This window comes from Dermochelys coriacea, chromosome 1 (assembly GCF_009764565.3).
Source record: "Dermochelys coriacea isolate rDerCor1 chromosome 1, rDerCor1.pri.v4, whole genome shotgun sequence".
In the NCBI taxonomy this organism is placed as follows: Eukaryota; Metazoa; Chordata; order Testudines; family Dermochelyidae; genus Dermochelys; species Dermochelys coriacea.
The window spans coordinates 329,416,251-329,437,574 of NC_050068.2; the positions used below are offsets into that span (position 1 = coordinate 329,416,251).

A 21,324-nucleotide genomic window follows, 5' to 3' on the forward strand; every position below is an offset into this window, starting at 1 on the left:
TAAACTGCCCAGCTCACCAGAACTTTTGTTTTGTGTTAATGAGGAAAATCAGACAGTAGGCCTTACTGGAGAAGGCTGAAGACTGGAAAACTTTTGATTAGCTGGTGATTGTGTTATCCATGTGTAGACCTGCCCAATGCTGTTTTCTCTATAAAACTTTCATAATAGTAATGCTCTCCAGATTGTGTACTTATTGGAAAGAACTGCAGGATCCTGGTGACTAAAATTACTCTGTATCCATTATAAATACACATGGGCACATGATAACTGGTATATTACTACATAAAAACCATAACCAACATAATCACTCATAACAGTTACATAAACGCAACCTCAGCTGTTGTCACTGACATTTCAAAAAAAATGCATTTACCAAAAATAAAGATTCCTGAAAACCATGACACATTAAGTCTAGGTAAGATAAAACAGGTAAAAAATAGACGAGACACTAGATCTTCCAAAAAGAATTAATTTGCTTCCAAAAGCAAAACAGGTTTACAACACATTTTAGAAAGAAAAAAAAACCTTCTCCCAAAATTGTTAGTGCTCATAGCAGCTGATTTCTTACCCCATTCCAGTACAGTAGTGATGTATATGGCAAAAGTTTATCCAGTTTGCTAGTCTCTGGACACACTGTCCAGTATAGGGAAGCTGAATGCATTTAAAAAAAAAAAGAAAAAAGAAAAAGATTTACAGAGACAAGGCTGTATAAAAGGTATAAGTTACCAAGAAAAAGCTTTATAGTCTGTTCCTTTTTAACTCGCCCTTTTCCTCACTAATCTGTCAATTAATTGTTTAGGGACAAATCGTGATGTTGCCACTGCAGCAGCTTCCTTAGCAGTGGAACCTGACATAACTCCACTGCACACAGGGAGGAAAGGAATTCCAGATAGCCATGCAGGGGTGTCAGAGGCTTAGCCTCAGCTCAGCTGGGGTCCCCCAAACAGACACACAGGAGGCAGGGCTCAAATTGTCTGGGCCAGGGGATCTGCTGATATGTGAAAAATGTCACAGGATACAGCAGCCATTATGCTGAAGCAACTTTCGTGGAATGGCTCCATGACCTGGCTGAGGCTAAAGGAGAATTTACTCCTTCCCTTCTATTCATCTGTCTGGCACACATCCCAGCTATTCGAGCCACCTGCTAGGCAGAGAATTTGGCTCATGAAAGGCCAAAATGGTAACGGATCTCTCTTCCTGCACAACTAGGTAGCTAATCACATTTGTAAAGCTATACAAATTGCTATAAAACCAGGACTGCAATGTACTTGTCTTCTCAATTAGCAACAGAGTACAGCATTACAACAGCTGAGTCACCCAACCAGGAGTACAACTAAAAAGATGAGCTAGCAGCAGCAGGAGAGTCAGTTTGCAGTTGTGTGGCTTTATCGTCTGATGTCTCCCTTTAAGCAAAAATGTGCAGTGTATAGTTTAACACACAATGCAAAAAAACACCTACCAATGATAAATTCCTGTAACGGGTCAAATGTATAACATGTTGACAGGTTCTCAGAAATCCACTGAATAATCTGTGAAAGTAAAAAAATGGAGAGTTTGTTACAGTTCTGTATTTAAAGCTTGTGTTCAAATGAAAGACTCTGGAACAGTCCAGACCAATGAACCCCTTTCACCTGCAGCTCAGTGCTCAGTCAAACAATATTTTCAGAATGAGAACCATTATACCAGAAGCGTGTTGGGGCCAACCTGGTAAGCTTCTAGATGCTACCACAATACAAATGCTTGATGATAATAGTGAACACGTCTTTATCTTTGTCCTGTAACGCACCCAGCACACTCTTTTTCGCACTGAATAAGTAAATGTCCACAAACATAAGGAATTAAGCTATATTCCCACCTGCATTTCCAAATCTGTTGTATTTCTGACATGTAGAAGAGCACAGTGCAGCGCTGCCAGTCTATCACTGTCCAGTTTGCTGTTCCAGAGGAACTGCATCAAGGAGCACTCATTTATTCTCACAGTAAACGTTCTTCCTGAGCAGCAGTCCCAGACGGCAGACTTGAATGGGGACTGGATGGAACTTTTGTGCAGCATGTTGATTCTCGCATCCTCACCTAAAGGGAGTGGGTTTGAAGGAAGAAGAGCTTATGTACACTCAAAGACCTTATGGACCACAGATTTCTCCCCTCTGCTAGGTCCCACGATCTCATGGTCTCTAATGGTGAGAAATAATCTACCCCTCCTGCGTTTTCTCTCCCCTCACACACTAACTTCCCACCCCACCCTACTGGCCTGCTGTTTCAGAAGTGCTCAAAGGGACCTGTGGGTGCTGAAGACCATGAGAGATGTAAGTGCTCAGCACTTCTGAAAATCAGGTCCTACCTGTCTGTCTTTTTCCCTAGCACAGATCACCATTGTGCCCAAGCACTCAGAGCAGGTCTACACTACCGCTTAAGTCAACGTAACTTACGCTGCTCAGAGGTGGGAAAGAGACACCCCCCCCACCCCAGAGTGATGCAAATTACAGCGACATAAGCGCTGTCCACACCGGTACTACATCAGCAGGAGATGTTCTCCCGGCAGCATAGTTTCCACCTCTCATGAAGGTGGAGTAATTAGCCAACAGGAGAGCGCTCTCCCGCCGGCATGCAGTGTCTTCTCCAGATGTGCTAAAGCGGCATAGCTGCACTGGTGCATCTGTGCCAATATAGCACTTCTACTGCAGACCTGCCCTCAGTCTGAACTGCTTCTTGGCCATTGTTCTTGAAGCTTAAAATGACTGGATGGGATTCATTTAATGACATTCCTTAACTGCCTTTAGATAGAAGCATCCATTCAGTAGTGCAAGCAACTACCTCTACTGCCCAGGACTTCAGTAGCACACCGAATCCCTTCTGTTTTGGAGAGGGAGAAACAAAGTATCTAACTCTTGCTTGAATTTGAATCACTATTGTAGATGGCCACCATTTTAGTAACAGAGCAGAGTGACAGGTTTCAGAATAGCAGCCGTGTTAGTCTGTATTCGCAAAAAGAAAAGGAGGACTTGTGGCACCTTAGAGACTAACAAATTTATTTGAGCATAAGCTTTCGTGAGCTACAGCTCACTTCATCGGATCTATTTGGTGGAAAAAACAGAGGGGAGATTTATATACACACACACAGAGAACATGAAACAATGGGTTTTATCATACACACTGTAAGGAGAGTGATCACTTAAGATGAGCCATCACCAGCGGGGCGGGGGGAGGGGAGGAAGGAGGAAAACCTTTCATGGTGACAAGCAAGGTGGGCCATTTCCAGCCGTTAACAAGAACGTCTGAGGAACAGTGGGAGGCAGGGTGGGGGGGAGAAACAACATGGGGGCATTGCTGGCACATGAGCCACACTATCAGAGGCTCGTTCACCTGCGCATCTACCAATGTGATATATGCCATCATGTGCCAGCAATGCCCCTCTGCCATGTACATTGGCCAAACTGGACAGTCTCTACGTAAAAGAATAAATGGACACAAATCAGACGTCAAGAATTGTAACATTCAAAAACCAGTTGGAGAACACTTCAATCTTTCCAGTCACTCAATTACAGATCTGAGAGTGGCTATCCTTCAACAAAAAAACTTCAAAAACAGACTCCAATGATAGACTACTGAATTGGAATTAATTTGCAAACTGGATACAATTAACTTAGGCTTGAATAAAGACTGGGAGTGGATGAGTCATTACACAAAGTAAAACTATTTCCCCATGTTATTTCTCCCCCCCACGCCCCCCTCCAATGTTCCTCAGACGTTCTTGTTAACTGCTGGAAATGGCCTACCTTGCTTGTCACCATGAAAGGTTTTCCTCCTCCTCCCCCCCCCCACCCCGCTGGTGATGGCTCATCTTAAATGATCACTCTCCTTACAGTGTGTATGATAAAACCCATTGTTTCATGTTCTCCATGTGTGTATATAAATCTCCCCACTGTATTTTCCACCGAATGCATCCGATGAAGTGAGCTGTAGCTCATGAAAGCTTATGCTCAGATAAATTTGTTAGTCTCTAAGGTGCCACAAGAGCAGAGTGAGTTAGTCTGTATCACCCAGGACGATATGCTCACATTGTATTAGGCCATCCAAACAGCAGCATGCACCAAACTCCAAAAACAGGGAGATTCTGCTTTGTAGTACTAAATTTAAACATAACCCAAAATCAAAACCACTTTGCATATACTGGAACTGATTCACCACTGAGTTACTCCATTTTTCTGCCAATGTAATTCCAGGCCCACTGCATGAGAAATCACACCCACCATGCAGAAAATAAAATAATGCTTCCTACCTACCACAGGAAAATATTTATTTACATTTCCACCTCCAACCAGCTATGAGCTTCTTTTTGACATTGCTGCATATGTCGGAGCTGCACCAGTCCTAGCAGCCTACCTTTCTTTTACCCAATCAGAAAAATGGCCTTCTGTTTTCAAACAAAGGTCTTCTGTTTCCAAAAATAACCCATTTCCTATAAAAGTACTGTTATGCAGAAATGAAATAATGTGCCTTTCAGAGGAGACTTCAAAACAAATTACATTATTCTGATCAGGTGAAGGAAATGCAGATTTCCTCTCCCCCCACACTCCACTCAAGTATACATACACAAACTCAATTGGAGGAAGGAAATGTAAAATCAAATTTGCATCTCCATGTGAAATTTGAGAACACTGGAGCATCCATAAACATGCATAAGGGGATGGGAAATTATTAAACTGAGGCAGAGAATGCAATTCACTGAATGGTCTTCTTTCATTTCATAACATGCTAACAGTGAGTAATGGATGAAATAAGAAAGTTCATCATTTCTTTTTAAAATTGAGTGTGCTAAAAATACATGTCTTACTCTGCCTGATCCCAATCTTCTAGGCTTTTCAGAGAACAATGTACAGTAATGCAGATGTGAGGCCAATAAAATTAACTGAATTCTCCTCGAAAGGGAGCTGAACATTTTCAAGAGAGTCTCCACCAAAGCCAACAATAAGAGAGATGCTAACGACTCCAAAGTACTAAAGTTTTACTGTACCTGTCAGAAACAAATTATAGCACATCAGGTCAGGATGTTGAGTATTGAGAAGGTGTAGAAAGTGGCCAGGCAAATAAACAGCCACATAATAGTCTGTTCAAAATAAAAAGAGCCATCAATTTGAGAATTGTTAAAATATTTACTTTGGGAGGCTGGAATTTATGAATTCTCAGCCCAATTCTCTTTATTGGAACAGGTTATGTCTAGGAGACATAACAGGAGTTATGTAATAGCAGTTGCAGTGTTAACACAGGAAATATAGGTGATATGTTCAGGTTTCCAGGGAAGAATGTGAGAGGCTCACGCCACTAATGAGCACTATAGTAGTTGATCTCCAGAGAAGTCAACTTCAGAGGAAGTTGCTCACTGATAGTATGAGGTATTGCAATATCAAGTGCTAAAAATGGAAGTTGCAAAATGTAGCAAATAATGTAACTTATGAAGGAATGGGGGGGGACCTTTATATACCTCTTATGAAGAGGAGAGGAACCACCAAAAGGCTGGAGGTTAACAATTTCTCTCCCTTCTCAAAGTGTGGGGGGAGGGGGGGGACAAGAGAAGCTAAATTAGCAACCTACCGAGATTCAAAAAAGCTACTTCCTTCACTTGTGGGTAATCTGTTCTTTGTAGAGCAACTGTAAAGGTTTTGCTGTAACCTGGGAAGACACACATGAAACAGCTGTTATATGCAAAGTATAACTAGAGAGAGAGAGAATATGGAGCAATGCAAGTCTATCCAAACCACAGAACTTCTGAGATTGTTTGTCTATACTAGGTTATATTTCTGATTGGATACAAACAAGTCTTCCTCTGCTTGGACTGAAACACTAGTCTCTATTCTTATCAAGAAGGGCTTAGAACCAATGGGTTAATTTTTCCAGAGATTATAAAGCCAGAAGAAGCCACTTTGATCATCTAGGCTGACCTTCTGTATAACACAGACCACAAGACTCCCATGAAGTAATTCCTGTTTGAACTAGAGCATATCTTCTTAGCAAAACAACCAATCTAGATTTAATTGCCAGTGAGGGAAAATCCACACAACTCTTGGTAAATTGTTCCACTGGTTAATTACCTTCACTGTTAAAAATTTGCACCTTATTTCCAGTCTGAATTTGTGAAGCTTCAACTTCCAGCCATTGGATTTTGTTATACCTCTAACTAAAGTCCATTATCAAATTTTTGTTCATCATGTTTAGCAGATGACAGAACGAGGAGTAATGGTCTCAAGTTGCAATGGGGGAGGTTTAGATTGGATATTAGGAAAAACTTTTTCACTAAGAGGGTGGTGAAACACTGGAATGCGTTACCTAGGGAGGTGGTAGAATCTCCTTCCTTAGAGGTTTTTAAGGTCAGGCTTGACAAAGCCCTAGCTGGGATGATTTAACTGGGACTTGGTCCTGCTTTGAGCAGGGGGTTGGACTAGATGACCTTCTGGGGTCCCTTCCAACCCTGATATTCTATGATTCTATGATTCTATGTAGCTGCCCATAGACTCTGATCAAGTCACCTCTTATCCTTCTTGCTAGCTTAATTTATACAGATGGTTTTCAGTGAAGTCAGTGAGAGCTGCACCTATGCCTGTGAAAATCAGGGCTACCTGCGCCCCTAGACACTCAAGCTAGGAGCTACCAGTTCCATCTCCCACAGACAGTGCCTTATTGTCACAGGTACAGGGCTCTAGAGCCCTGTGCAGGTACAAAATGTATTATCTGTGGATGCAGCTCCTCCAGGATGGGTGTACCGCCCCCAGCTCTGCCCACTGCATTGCGTGACCAGGGACAGCTCCTGAGGAGCCTGGTGCCTGCCCCAGTGGGCGAGGTTGGATGAGGGATGGGGAGCGGTACAGCCGCACCAGAGGAGCTGCGGGGGTGGGGTGCTGGCTTTTGGGAGTGGTGGCCCCCAGGCTGCTGCTTTCACTGCTGCTGTTCCCAGTAGAGCCCTGCTGCGCCGCGGATATCCACATTCACGGACATAAATTTTGCATCCGCGCAGGGCTCTGTGCAGCTCCGACTGACTTCAGTTGCTGCTGTAAGTGCTCAGCGCTGCTGAAAGTCTGGCTGCATATGCTTCAAAGTGGACACCCCGAAATGAGGAACATGCAACTAATGGCCGCCTATGGAAAATTGTGGTTTAAATGTCTTGCCCAGAATCCCATAGGAAGTCTATGATAGGGATACATACTTAGCAGCCTAACTTCAGGCACCCAGGCTTAGAAGTTTTGGACAGAGTATTTTACAGTCTACCGCGTTATGTAGTGTTTATTTTGTAAGGTATTCTGTGACACTTGGTACAAAATGACACACTAAATAAAGTAAGAAAGAACAACCGAATAAAACAGATTAACTGTACCTTTATGTAAAAAAGAAACTGAGTATGTGACCTCCTTAGGAATATCAGGAGCCTGACTACAACACAGACAAAAACTTCCTAAAAAAAATAAAAATAAAGAGATTGAAATGGAGGTTGGTTTTGTTATCATACTTGTTCATTGAATAAGACATGTCTGCCTTCGCTGATTCACTTTATTATTTCTCAAAAGATAGATACAGGCGGCAGAACCCAATCCTAAAAACTAAGACTGTTTTAGACTAAAGATAACAAAGACGCTTTTTCTTAAACAACTTTCAGAACTATAGAAATATGCATACATCAAGGTAATAGCTTACGTAACATTTAGCTAAAGAGGAAGAAGGCAGAAAGGTTAAGTATGAATAATAAGATAGGGAAATGCAGGAGAAAATGCACTGTAATGCAATTTTGGGTTCCAAAGGCTCAGCAAATCCTTCAAAATCAGAGAAACTGCATTTGTCAGCTCTTTGCTGAAGAAAGCATTCTAGCACTGTCTGAACCACTGACCTGACCACTGTACCTACAGGAAGCCCCAATTTCTGGAGATTATCTATTAAAAGCTGCCAAGACGCAATGCTGTAATTCAATGTGCAAAACTGAACAACACAAAGTGAAGCTCTAGTTATCTCACCATCCTGCTACCATTGCAGAATTAACCCTGGCCTAAAGGATATTTGCTAGTACCATCTCACGCTTCAGAGAAATCCTGACTTTGCTTCCTTAAGTAGAGTGTTATTTCCTTGGTAAAAGAGAAATTTGTCCTTATCATAAGCACAGTTCAGGCATGGTAAATTACTCTTTATCCCAACCTTATTCCCCCACGCATTGAAAATGACTGACCATTTTGACCCCATCTAATAGTAGCCTGCCCTACAAATCTAATAAAATAGGAAACAAATTAAAACACCTTGGTCCTCTTACTCCATCACTTTAGCCAGTTACTTTTGGAATTTATGCTACAAGTAGCCCCAAATCCATGCTGTCCCAATTCAATTGGGAGAGTGGAAGAGAGAACTATGATCATACAGCTGTTACCTTTGTCAATAATTTAGTGCCTACAAAAATGCGTTGCTAACAAAGATATTGTTGTCAAAGGACACAGATAAATGTACACATAGACACACACTTTGATAATGCAAATAGATACACAGTACACTGATCAAAAGCACAAGTACCCAACCTCAAGAGATTTCACTTTATTAAAAGTGCCTAGAACTTCTGAACACAAAGCTTTACTATAGCATTGCACTAGTAATGCTACATATTTGGCTGAGGCATTTAACTTTCAGGAGGAGAGGGGAAGAGAGAGAATTTCCTCTGGCTGAAATTCATGTTTGTTTCCAGCGTGCTGAATAGTTTTGGTAAGTTTGATAGAATTTTATTTGGATATTTGAGTTACTGAAACAAATAGATAGGGTGTCCCTGATCAGTTGGGGCCTTATGGAACATGCAGAACTTTTAAAGCAGTGGCATAAGACCACAGCAGGAAGGTTGTGGCTTTTCTGGGCCTCTTCCAGTGCTGTTTTCTTGCCATGGTCTCCCCTTCCACACTGCCACTTTCATTTTCTCATGCTGGGAAGGACAAAGTGTAGGGTGGAGTACACTGCCCTATAAACTGCACAATTTGAATTGGATGTGCAAACTAATGATCTTGTATTAAGATTAATGCATTGGTGCATTTGTATGCAAACTGAGAAATGGATGGCTCAGTAGACTGCTAATGGGATACACGTGCTTTCATCTCTCAGAGGTTGGTAGTGAACAAAAGGAGTTGCCATCCAATGGCTTTTCAGTGACTTAGATAAAGGGATATTGGTCTCAGTCCAGTTGCAAGTAGACGGGTACACATTTCACAAGAGCGACCACATCTGACACCATGTTAGCAATCTCAGTCAAGAGGTCAAAGACAGAATATAAAGTGACACAAAGTGAACTATTTTCTTGCCTCAGCTGGTGGTTCCTGTACGACTGACACACGTTGGTGGACGATGTGGAAAAGATTGTGTTGCTAGTGGTCAAGTTGCAAACGGTACTGTTGTTTTTCTGTTTATCCACAGAACACAGAGTTTACACTCCAGCACTGTTCACAAGCAGTAAGTCTCACACAAACCACTGGGCCAAATTCTCTGCAGAAAGTAATGGCATAAATGAACCCAGCTCCACTGAAGTCAGTGGAAGTGCAGTCACTACGTTGGAGAGTTTGGTCCAATTGCTTTTGAAGTGTGATCAGCAAGTTGTACATTCAGATATTTGATAAACTCTCCTCTATCTTCTTCAAAAACAAAGAGGGAGATGTGGAGGGAGGCCAGGAAGAAGGAAAGCCAGAAACAAAAAGGAAGAGAGTTTAAAAATATAGTTCTGCTCATGCAACTCCATGATAAGATTTTAGGACATACAAGAGTCAGGAAATAGCAACTATAAACTCTGTGACTTGGCAACTATACATTATGACATTGAAATTACCATTGAAGGAGTCATGCAATTCCATATATGCACAAAGTTACATTTCCTAGGAAACGAACTTTAATTTCTTGACTTTTGTTCCTGTAGAATCTCAACCATAATGTTGCATTAAGATACCTCCTGCAGCATGAGAACATCTACTAATTCAAATACAATGCATCACTGTACATAAATGGCTTGCATCTATCCTGTTTACAGACTCAATGCACAACACAGCCAAAGGAGAGTCATCGATATACTAGCTAACAAACAGTGAGCAAAGGAGGAGATGAGTCTTTTATTCCACCTTATTGGCTATGTTTCTGAAAGATCAATACGCTAAATTGAAAATAAAAATCTCCAAGTTAAAAAAAACCAACAACCTCTAATCACAAAAAGTTCCTGCGACCATACCAATGGTTAAATAACCATTAACGCTGTTTGGAAAACAGAAAGTTAATTCTCAGACTTGTTTGATCTCCACTAATTTGTGAGCGGGGTTTTTTGGGGTCTAGTGACATTCTATCTTGTTAGTGCTGGCTACGAGTAACAGGGCTACTTTTCTTCTGCTACTGAAGTGTGAGAGGGGAAAAGCGGCTTCATTCACTGTTGAGACAGGCTATGGTCACTAACAGTTTTTTATTAAATTGGAAATTGCATAGAATATTCCATTTGAAATTGTGCCAGTTCCTTACTGGAAAGAGTTTAAAACAGAACGAATAAGAGCCCTACTATTAATGGTTTGTAGCCTCTGAAGGATGCTAAGCACTTCACAGAAGACACATTCCCTTCCCCAAAGATTTCACAAAGTAAATTTTAGATGAGTGAGACACAAACAGCAGATTTCAGAGTAGTAGCCGTGTTAGTCTGTATTCGCAAAAAGAAAAGGAGTACTTGTGGCACCTTAGAGAGGTGCCACAAGTACTCCTTTTCTTTTTACAAACAGCAGAGAGGAGGTGAGGTGATAAAAAAAATGAGGTTACAGCAATAGGATCTTGCAGTGCTCAGTTTATGCACGTGCACATAGGGCACGTCTACACTATAAACTTATGTCAACCTACGTTAAGTCGACTTACAGCCACCGCAGTAATTATTGCAGTGATTCATGTCCGCACAGCCTTTCTTCTGTCGACGGTGCCAGTCCTCACCAAGGGTGCTTCCACCGACTTAAAGGGGGGGACGACAGAGCCAGGACTCTCAGCTCTGTGTGCAGCTCCCCGCCAGTAGCCAGGCTCCCCTCCCCCCATCTTGGCTCCCCGCTCCCCGCCAGGAACAGGGCAGTTGCATTGGGCTTCGACTTTCCGCGGGGAGCATGGCAGCCAACCGGACCTCAGACGCAGAGCACCCCACTGGCAGCCCAGCTGCACTCCCACCCAGGCTCTTGGCTCCCCACTGGGAGCACAGCTGCACTCAGTGGGGAACTCTGTGCCTGGAGTCCGGTCAGCTGCCCTGTTCCCAGCAGGAAGCCAAGATACCCAGTGCAGCTGCCCCATTCCCGGTGGGGAGCAGGAGCCTGGGAGGGGGGCAGCCAGCTCCCAGTAGGGAGATGCGCCTGGAGTCTGGTGCTCCTAGCAGGGAGCCAAGAGCCTGGGTTGCAGCCCAGATCGTAGTGGGGCGCCAGAACCCCGGAAGGAGCAGGGCTCGCTGCAGGGAATGAGGAGCCCAGGCAGCAGCCTGAGCTGGGAGCCTGGGTAGCACCGTGGCTTGGAGCAGAGACCAGACAGCAGCCCAGCAAGGGAGCCAGCGTTCTTGTCAATTTCACAGCTCCGCAGGACAAGAATGCCAGCCAATAGCTGTAAGCAACAGCGTCTACAGGGACACTGCGTTGCCTGAACCACACTGACACAAGCCCTACACCTCTCGCGGAGGTGGAGTTATGATGTTGGTGTAGTAGGGCACTTAGAGGTGAGAGCAAGGCTGCAATGTACACACTGACATAATTAGCTGCCTTACATCAGCCTAACTCTATAGTGTAGACCAGACTGCTGTTGTAGCACAGGTGTACACTCCCGCTGTGTTGTTAGATCCTAGGCTGCTCCTGGGGATGCCCAGGTAGTATCTACAGTCGTCAAGAGCATTTTTCTATACACATCTGGTAAAGAAGGTAAGACCATTCTCTCTGATGCAGATTTTGCAACAATTATCCAGGTCTTTGTCAGCTTAATATTCGCTTGCGATAACGTACTTACATGGGGCTACACCTTGAGACCGCTTGGAAACTGAAGGTTGTGCAGAATGCTGCCGTCTGCTTATTAAGGGAAGTTTCACCTTGGACGTGCATTACATCTCTGCCCAGGGATCTGCTTGAGCTGCCAGTAAGTTTCTGGGAGCAGTCTGAGGTGTTGGTGCTACCGTATAAACCTAGATGGTCTGGGACTCGGTTACTTCAGAGAGAACGTGTCTCTCTGCGTCCTACGGCAGGAGGTGAGATCAGCAGAGATTTTTGAGCGGGCACCACCTCCGAATGAATAGCAGGAAGCTTGACTTGGAGTCTGTTAGAGCCAGGCACACTGACAAACCCACCACTTTTCCTAGGCTTTGGGGGTTGATGGGGAAAGCTAAGACTTTGAGGGACTTCATGGATACTTATGCCCAATCCTTTTAAATGTATAGGATGAGTGCCCAGAGAATACGATGGGCATCTAAAGGATTTTATCAATCTAAAGAAATGTAAGTGTCTCACAAGGTATTCCTGCACTTGTGTTTTTTTGTTTTTTTTTTTACCCTTGAAGACAGGATTCACGTAATGACTGAAGGCAGTAGTGAGCATAAGAATGAGGGCTTCACCCCAGGCCTCATCTGTGCACTCCACAGATCAGCATAATTGGTAGGCTCAGCTCAACAGACTCTGAGGACTGAATAACACTGCTGACAGATCTGAAGAAGTCTGCATTAGAAGTCTGATCCAAAGATCAGTGAAGCAAACAGAAAGATTCCACTGACTTTGATAGTGCCTGATCCAAAGCTTATGTGCCTGGCTCAAGATAGGTTAGTTACTCCAGACCTTCCATGGTCATTAGATTAAAAGTCACTACAGCTACAAAAAAAGGAGACCCACTACTTTCCTCAGCTCTATTTCCTGCAAGATCTGCTATGAGTACTATACATCAGGAAAAGTTTAGCCATAAACATATAACAATGGGCTCCTAAAACTTCTTAGTAATTAGTTACACAACTACACTTCAGTGTAGTAACCTGTAACATATGATCATCACAAGACAGTTTTTCATTATTAATTACCTGTTTTACTGGTAAAAACTTGCAGATTCAGAGATCTAGGTTCCATCTCTTGGTCTTGAGAGTAATCATATCCAAAATTCACAAATCTAGAAGTAAAGAGAGACCATTAAATTCATTTCTTCATCCACAATGATTTTTAAAGAGTACACTGAACCCATGAAAGATCACAAGGGAAATATAAGAATTAGATTATTATTAAACATTCCATAAGAAAGTTTAATTAAACTACAACTGATCAGTCTGTTTCTGTTAGTTTACTCTTTTAGGATTGGGATTGCAGTCTAAATGCAGCAATTGCTTCATAACCATATTTAAAAAGGGGACATCCCATATGCCTGCAAGTTATTTCTTCACTGCACCATGTTGCTTAATCCCACATGAGCTGAACCAAGGTGAAGGAAAATTGTGCTGGAGGGTCTCAGTTTATTCACTCACCATATCCGAGAGGTCAAAAGGTTTGGAGCCCAAATCTACCACATGCCAAGTAGCACCTTACTCTGTGAGTAGTCACACTGATTGCAATGGGAATAGTCACAAAATAAGGGAAGGGGGCAGCAGAACTGGGCTAATTTCTTTTGTGTTACCAGTTCTGCATTTGGTTCTTTTTCAGATTCTAATGTTAGCTGTAGTTTTCACAGATCTTGGAAAAATCTATTAACAACTACAATCTATCAATAGTAAATTATGCACTAAATCTTTTTTTTTTTAAAATGGTCCTCCTCCAGACATATTTCTCGATCTTTCCACAAAGATTCAGATGAGTTTTAGCAATTGTGAAGTTGGTTTTCTTCAGTACTATATCATAACTGTACTCATCCTGTAAGGTAGACTCCATGGCCAGCACTGCCAAGCTCCAGTTTTCTACTTAGTTCTGAAGCATGCTGGGAGTGCTAGCTGAGGGGGACAGTCGGGAACTGTAAGCTACCACTGCAAGGCATGCTAGGAAAGAGAAAGGGTATATAAATAGCTATCATCCCTCATAACAGGAAGAGATGGAGACAAAAGAGGAGCTGTTGGTCTGCCCAATTACCAGCTTGGAGCTGAGCCCAGTAGCTGGAAAAGGAATCCCAGAAATGGAATGGAAGTTTTGGGAACACTGCCACAGGCCAGCTGTAGAGAGGATGTGACCTCAAAAGGAAACTAAGGAAAGTTGGTTTTATTTGGATGGGGACATTGTATCCCCCAGGAAGGGTGGTTTAGTCTATATTTGGTTCTCCTGCCAAACCGCTCCCAACAGGAAGGGACCTGTGACCGTGTTAAACTTCTTGTCCAACTTCACCATATCATGGAAGGAGATGAAGGAGGGGAAATCTATGAGGTGGGTTTGAAGGTCATATGTGACACTGCTTCCTCCCCTTTACCTTCACATAAATCAGGTTACAACAACAGGTATATGAATTCAAGTCATACAGTGCAAAGATGCATGCAATGCCAAATGAAGTTAATGTGTTACTAAACCAAATTTTAGACACACACATTGACAAATGAAACAAAAAAATACTGTGATCCACTTACTTTAATCCTATGTCTCTTAAAGAGATGTCCAGGGGTGCTTCAAGCTGTTAACCCAAAAATCAGAACACACCTACATTACTCAGTATTTAAGATTGGTTTTGCAGTCCAATAAAGGATCCATCGGGCTCATTCACTCTTCATCCAACTCACCAATTTCACAAACGAAAACGTGGATTCATCAACCACCACTCGATCCTTTTAAGTCATTCAAGAACTCAGAAAATAGTTCCCCCTCCCAGTAGGGGTTTTATACAATTATGGAATGGGATGCTTTTGTGTTAAGCCAATTTAAACGTTTAAGTTAGGCTTGCAAAGACATAAGGCAAGTTTCATATTTTAAACAACTTAAAATGTGTCACTAGGATGCCATACTGTCTTTATATGAGAAGTACATCAAAACAGCTGAGCTCCAAGGCAGCAATACTACAGGGATTTGAAGTAAAGCGGGGCAGAAGAAGCAGGGAGTCATGGTCTGGGCCCATCAGCCCTCAGGCTGCCTTTTAATTTACAGTGCACTGTGAGCAAAATTCATTCCCACACAGAAGCCTCACATAAGCTCCCCTAGAGACTACTTAACCACACCTTTAGCTGGGATGCATCCACTTCCATGTGTCAGGGCATCCACGCAGGCCCCAAGCACGAACATGAATTTCAGACTTTGTCACAAAGAATCCAACCCAGATAACTACACAGTGCCCTCAACACTCAGTAACATATAGACTCAATCCTGTTTCCACTGAAGTCAATGGGAGCAGGAGCTGGCCTTCATTTCTCCATTTACCAGTAATTTGATTTGCAAGTGCTGCTTAATTCCACTGGTCTAAAATTAGAGTAATTCCATGAACTTCAGTGGGATTGCACAGATATTCTAGATGGTTTAAATAGTACTTAGTCGTGCCAGGAGTGCAGGGGACTGGACTAGATGACCTCTGAAGGTCCCTTCCAGTCCTACAATTATATGTTAGTCCAAAATCAGTGGAGTGACTTGAATATATTTAGATTAGAATCTGGTCATTACATTTTGAAGAACGTTTCCAAGGTTTGTGGTTTTATATAATAATTCATGCTAATAAAAATATCAAATACAAATACTTGGGAATAAACATAATTATCCCTTGAAATATATAACTAAATCCCTCCTCAGACTAGCTATATGACAACAAGTTTATATCTATGACTTACTATTAAATTAAAGTTTTCATCAGGATAAAACTGGACACATTTTAAGATATTCCTTGATTCCTAAAATTGAGAGAGAGAGACTTTTATTATAATAAATCGAGCCACATCATGCAGACTGAGAAATGGTTGGAAAGTCCATCATTCAGCCGTGTTTGCTAACATGCACAGGGCAACAAGTGGATGAGAAAAGGCAAAAACCATACACTAAAACCTCAGCACATATGCTTCCTTCCCGTCCCAGATCAGTTGTCTATCTTCTGTCTAGAATTGGTTACAGTCTTGTGCAATCCCCAATCATACTCCTTTGTCAAACGCAGAAAGCCACTAAAAAATTACATAGCAGCTTTCAGTAACCTTTTGCTTCATAGAGACTAAAGCTATTGAGAACAGTATCTTATTTTGCAAAACTCCAAAGGGCCTCTCGCAAAAAGTAGAATAGAGATGAGCTCATTATATATTACACTTCCCATCCTTTCTGAAATACTCCACCTAATTTTAGTGCATCAAAAAAACCAAAAAACTAGCACTGAAAATCCATTTTTGTTCTGCATAACTTAAGCTTAGTTTGGCTATTCCCATTAGTCAGAATGAAAAGCAGTTTGAAACTTTCTAGCAAAGAATCATGTCCTCAGTTGGTGCATATGGTCTATGCTTTCTTACATCTATACGCCCTGGCTTGCAAACAATATTCTCTCATAATTTGGCAAACCTATATTCCTAGGGCACATGTGCTAGCTATAATAGGTTTAGATAATCACATACATCAGCACTACCTTTAAAAAAAAATCCCTCTGTTACCTGGGAAGCACTGACATCATATCTCATTGAAAATACCCACATGTAAACAATAGCATGGAAAGTCTAATTTAGGCCTCTAGTTTTCATTACCCTACTCTTCTTACTACCCAAAATAATCCAACTCACACCATTATTACTGGCTTTTAAACTCAAACTTTCATATCAGAAAAATGAAAAAAAGAGATGAGAACATACAGATTCAATTTTTTCCCACCTTTGGAACAATGTAGAAGAGCCTTTGTTCTATCATATCCCATTGTGCCCAAATAAGATCATCTGCAACTCTGTCTCTTGGGAGCTGGCCTGAGTTTTGAAACACCTGAAGGGAAGGATTTAAAAAAGGAGGTGAACACTATAGGTCAAATACTCTTCTGTAATGAAGATGACGAACAACTCAGGCTTTCAAAAGATAAACAGCAGCACACAGAACAGCCTGATAGTTTTAATATTTCCAAGTAGCTTAATGTCCTATTTGCTCATTTCACAGGAGTCTCTGTAAACCAGAGGGTCTGGCACATTGCAGAGGCAGTGTGTTCAGTTCAGGAGAAATATTTGCTAGCTCCCAAGGAAGTTCCAGCTAATATTTTCTAGATTGGCACAGAGTTGGGAGAAGAAGGGAAATCACAAAGAACAACTTACCCACCCATGTCCCTTGAAGGCAGGGAGGGAGAATAGATGGCAAGCTTAGTCCCAGGGAAGGGGAGAGAAATGGGATGAGAGATGCTTTTGAACTGACTGCAACAATCTTTATTAGCCAGTGAAGGAGGAAAGTTGCTAGTTCCAAAGGGAATCTTGTCCCCTCTTTCCAAACACATGATGAATGAGGAGGGAAGAGGTTAAAATAGTGGGAAATGATTAGGACCATCTAAGTTTACCCTTGGCAGATGCAGCAGGACGTCATTTTAAGTAACAGTTAAACAGTTTATTTGACAGAAACTGGCATAGACTAAGGGCCTGATTTTCAGTTACTCTAAAGCCCTTTACCCTACTCTTACAGTTTTGGTTTTTTTTTTAAACTTGCACCCACCTTAAAACACCTTTTCACCGCCGGAGTAGTGTGAAAGGCCTTACAGTAACTGAGAATAAGGACTTCTAGGTTTGGAGGGGAAAAATTTATTTGCCACAATTAAATGAATTGTGGTTTTCATGATACAGCAAATACAACAACTGCATTAGATGGACTCTGATTATTGCATTTTATTTTAAGTAGGACACACACTAGTGGATTTGTATAGTCTTCTAATAATGGCACCACTGATTAATGTTGCTACTAGCAATTATAATAAGGATTCATATCATATGTTATAAATACAGGGGAATGAATAATTCAAAGCATTCACATCACCACTTTCAAACTGAATTTTAGATGCATCATTTGGTTTTGTTGCTACTTCATGCATTCTCCACACAGATCATCTTTCTAAACTCTCCTCCATGTCAGAGTCTTCGAACACAAGGGTGAGTAAAAGCCCTTTCTTATCACGCAAAATATTTAGGCTTTGGGAAAGCTGTAAAGCTCTAAACATACCTTTTGATTAGGTCAAGTTCATAGATTTAAGGAGAAGGCAGTGAGAGGACTAACTTTCCTATAAGTTACACAGTATCTGGTTGAATAACCTACTATACTATCTGTACATTTATTAACATAGCTTTCACAGTTGTAGCCACAGTTTAAAGCATTACCAAAACAATGATTTAGAAAGGTCAGAAAAATCACAATAGAAAACTGGTTACAAGAATAGTCTTCCTCTAGTTTTTCCAATAAAAGCTTCAAAAGAAAGTTGATTTCTTACCACTTTGTGGTGATCTTCTGTGACAACATGAATGTGAAATTGTTCAATATCTTTAAAATTAGAAATATTGAAATTCAATTTTTTTAAATATGTTAATATGGTTAGCAAAACAATTTAACCACCTAGCACTGAAAAGTTGTGAGCTGCCATATTAGTATCAAGAAAGATTAACTCCTCACATAATAGTTAATCTGAATAATAAGCTAAATCTTACAGTCCTTACTCAGGGAAAACTTCCATCTAAATAATTGATATTTTCCCTGAATAAGGACTACAAGATATGGCTGCTTATGGGCAATGTATGAGCTAATCAAAAATAAAATAAGAACACAGTCAAGACTGGCCATTCCTCCAATATTGGGGAAAAAAATCTTATTAAAGTATACCTTTGTTGGAATAGCATCTGTAATATTATTATTGGCTGAGACCTTTCTTATTTCTATATTGGCTTTTATGGAAGGGACAAATAAGTAAATAAAAATGGACATTGAAGTCAAATTAGCAATATAGTTCTAGTCTACAGTGTTTCAAAATAATAGGATGTCCATGTTTAACCAGAAAAGCAGTATATATTTAAAATATTAACTCAAAATACTTACATTTATCTTCTGAAATTAGTAAGAGATGGCTTTCTGGAAAAGGATTTCTGTTTGCAACTGGATAGAGAAACTGTAAAAGGAAATTATGTAAAAATAATGGTCAAGAGACTTTGTTGCTAAAGCTAATCTAAGATGTTTATAATTTTAAGAGATTTATTTGACAGTGGAATAACTTTTGTATACAGACTGCCACATTGATAATCCTCCATAAAACAACAGCAGCAGCATTACTACAGATGAAAATCATCATTAGTTGCTATAAATACAATCTTAGAAAGATTCAAGATAGATAAAATAGAGAGTTCAAACCAAAGGCATAGTCTACTTATATTGTACTAAATATTATAAAAGCATAATGTATATCAGTTACATAATGCAATATTTTTGCATGGGTAACATGAAAAACAGGTACTTTTAAATTCCCCTGCTTTTTCACTTTAAAGTAATAAATGAAAAGTTACAGTCAGATTAGTTGAATCATTTACCTGTACTCTGATACAGGTATCCACAGCCTTTAGGACTCTTACGTTATTAATTGGGTGAATTTCAATGACCAAGGTCAAACACTTAGATACTGCAAAAAGAACACAAGTTTCAAACTATATTAATCTGTTTTATAAAGTTTTGTTCTACAAAATAAGGGATACAAGCAAAAGTAATGTTGCAAAATCCCTATAACAGTATTAGTTTTACCTTCACAATTAAAAATAAGCCACTTTTGGTACCTGGCTGCAGTAGCTGATTTACTCTTTCTTCCTTTGTTGACTGAAGAAAACTGACTGCTACTTAACAAAAAACAAAATAAGTATATTCACTATTTCATCTTAGTGAACATTTCCAAATATCAAATCACATAAAATCTAACGGAAGAAAATTCATCACTGAACCAAACTTTTAAAGAAACACCACAACAGATACTGTAGATGTACTAGACATGCAGAAACTTAAGAAGCGGTCAGTTTGTTTAAAAAGAAAAAAGCAGTCACAGTAATCACATTATCACCTAGATATTCTAGTGACAGATGTATTTAAAATGCAGAGAAGGAGATTGTCAAGAGCTGCTTCTGGGTAAAATATTTCTTATTATTTCTAGATTGAAATTTATCCAGATTAGTAAAATAAAAACTTTTCTTTATCATGACATAGTATAATTTTAAATGAGATAAAGACGACACTTACCTAGTAATGTCTTTTCATTGTTGATTGAACAACTGATTATGTGTAGATCTTTTTCAAAGGTATACAGATGCTATTGAGAAATAAATTTTGAGTTAACTACATAATGTGGTTTGTTTTGTTTCACTCAATACAAACTATTTTTAAAGTCTCTACTCTTTAGGAAAAAACAACACTGATCAGTATTTCTTCAAAGTGTTTCTTTAAACAAACATCCCAAAGGCCAAAAGAACTATATTCTGATGCTATGTTTTAGCACTCTCCTCCGCCCTTTGTGCATTGCTTTTTTTCCTTAGGCCTCCAGTCTGCCAGTAGATCTACACAGGCAAACCCTTATGTCAGCATGAAACCCCAATGATTTCAACACAGTTCTGCACAGGTCATCCACATAGATCCAGATGCAGGACTGTACAATCTTCTTTTCTAGGATCATGTCTTCCGATACACCTGGCAGCACACAGCACCTTGTCGGTGCACATGTAATACAAGTAACAAAATAAATAATTACTTTTTAGTAGGGCTGTTAATTGCAGTTAACTCATGCGATTAACTAAAAAAAAATTAACTGCAATTAACAAAATTAATCGTGATTAATCACACTGTTAAACAATAGAATACCAATCAAAATTTATTAAATATTTTGGATGTTTTTCTACATTTTTAAACATATTGACTTCTATTTCAACACAGAATACAAAGTGTACACTGCTCACTTTATATTATTATTTTTATTACAAATATTTTCACTGTAAAAATGATAAAAGAAATAGTATTTTTTCAATTCACCTCATACAAGTGCTGTAGTGCAATCTCTTTATCGTGGAAGTGCAACTTTTTACAAATGTAGATTTTTTTTTGGTTACATACTTGCACTCAAAAACAAAACAATGTAAAACTTTAGAGCCTACAAGTCTACTCAGCCCTACTTCTTGTTCAGCCAATTGCTAAGACAAACAAGTTTGTTTACATTTACAGGAGGTACTGCTGACTGCTTCTTATTTACAATGTCATCTGAAAGTGAGAATAGGCGTTCGCATGGCACTTTTGTAACCGGAGTTGCAAGGTATTTACGTGCCAGATATGCTAAACACTTATATGCTCCTTCATGCTTTGGCCACCATTCCAGAAGACATGCTTCCATGCAGATGATGCTTGTTAAAAAAATAATGTGTTAATTAAATTTGTGACTGAACTCCTTGAGAGAGAATCGTAT

General features: G+C 40.3%; 1 protein-coding gene across 5 annotated transcripts in view; it reads right to left on the bottom strand.

Moving 5' to 3' along the window:
* The window catches only part of LOC119849875 (gamma-secretase activating protein), a 62,422-nt gene that overhangs the window by 27,541 nt on the left and 13,557 nt on the right, over positions 1-21,324 (bottom strand). The window contains exons 4-18 of one of the 5 annotated variants that reach the window (XM_038387189.2): positions 20,115-20,184; positions 19,661-19,717; positions 19,421-19,509; positions 18,936-19,005; positions 18,337-18,386; positions 16,758-16,862; positions 15,746-15,805; positions 14,564-14,607; positions 13,049-13,134; positions 7,367-7,444; positions 5,593-5,670; positions 5,015-5,107; positions 1,856-2,073; positions 1,460-1,529; positions 569-651 (exon numbers count right to left, since the gene is read on the bottom strand). In XM_038387189.2, coding sequence (XP_038243117.1) covers positions 569-651; positions 1,460-1,529; positions 1,856-2,073; positions 5,015-5,107; positions 5,593-5,670; positions 7,367-7,444; positions 13,049-13,134; positions 14,564-14,607; positions 15,746-15,805; positions 16,758-16,862; positions 18,337-18,386; positions 18,936-19,005; positions 19,421-19,509; positions 19,661-19,717; positions 20,115-20,184 — 1,251 coding nt within the window. Of the gene's footprint in view, positions 1-568; positions 652-1,459; positions 1,530-1,855; positions 2,074-5,014; positions 5,108-5,592; positions 5,671-7,366; positions 7,445-13,048; positions 13,135-14,563; positions 14,608-15,745; positions 15,806-16,757; positions 16,863-18,336; positions 18,387-18,935; positions 19,006-19,420; positions 19,510-19,660; positions 19,721-20,114; positions 20,185-21,324 lie in introns of all 5 variants that reach the window. The other 4 variants (XM_038387188.2, XM_038387190.2, XM_038387191.2 and 1 more) reach the window with 4 other exon arrangements.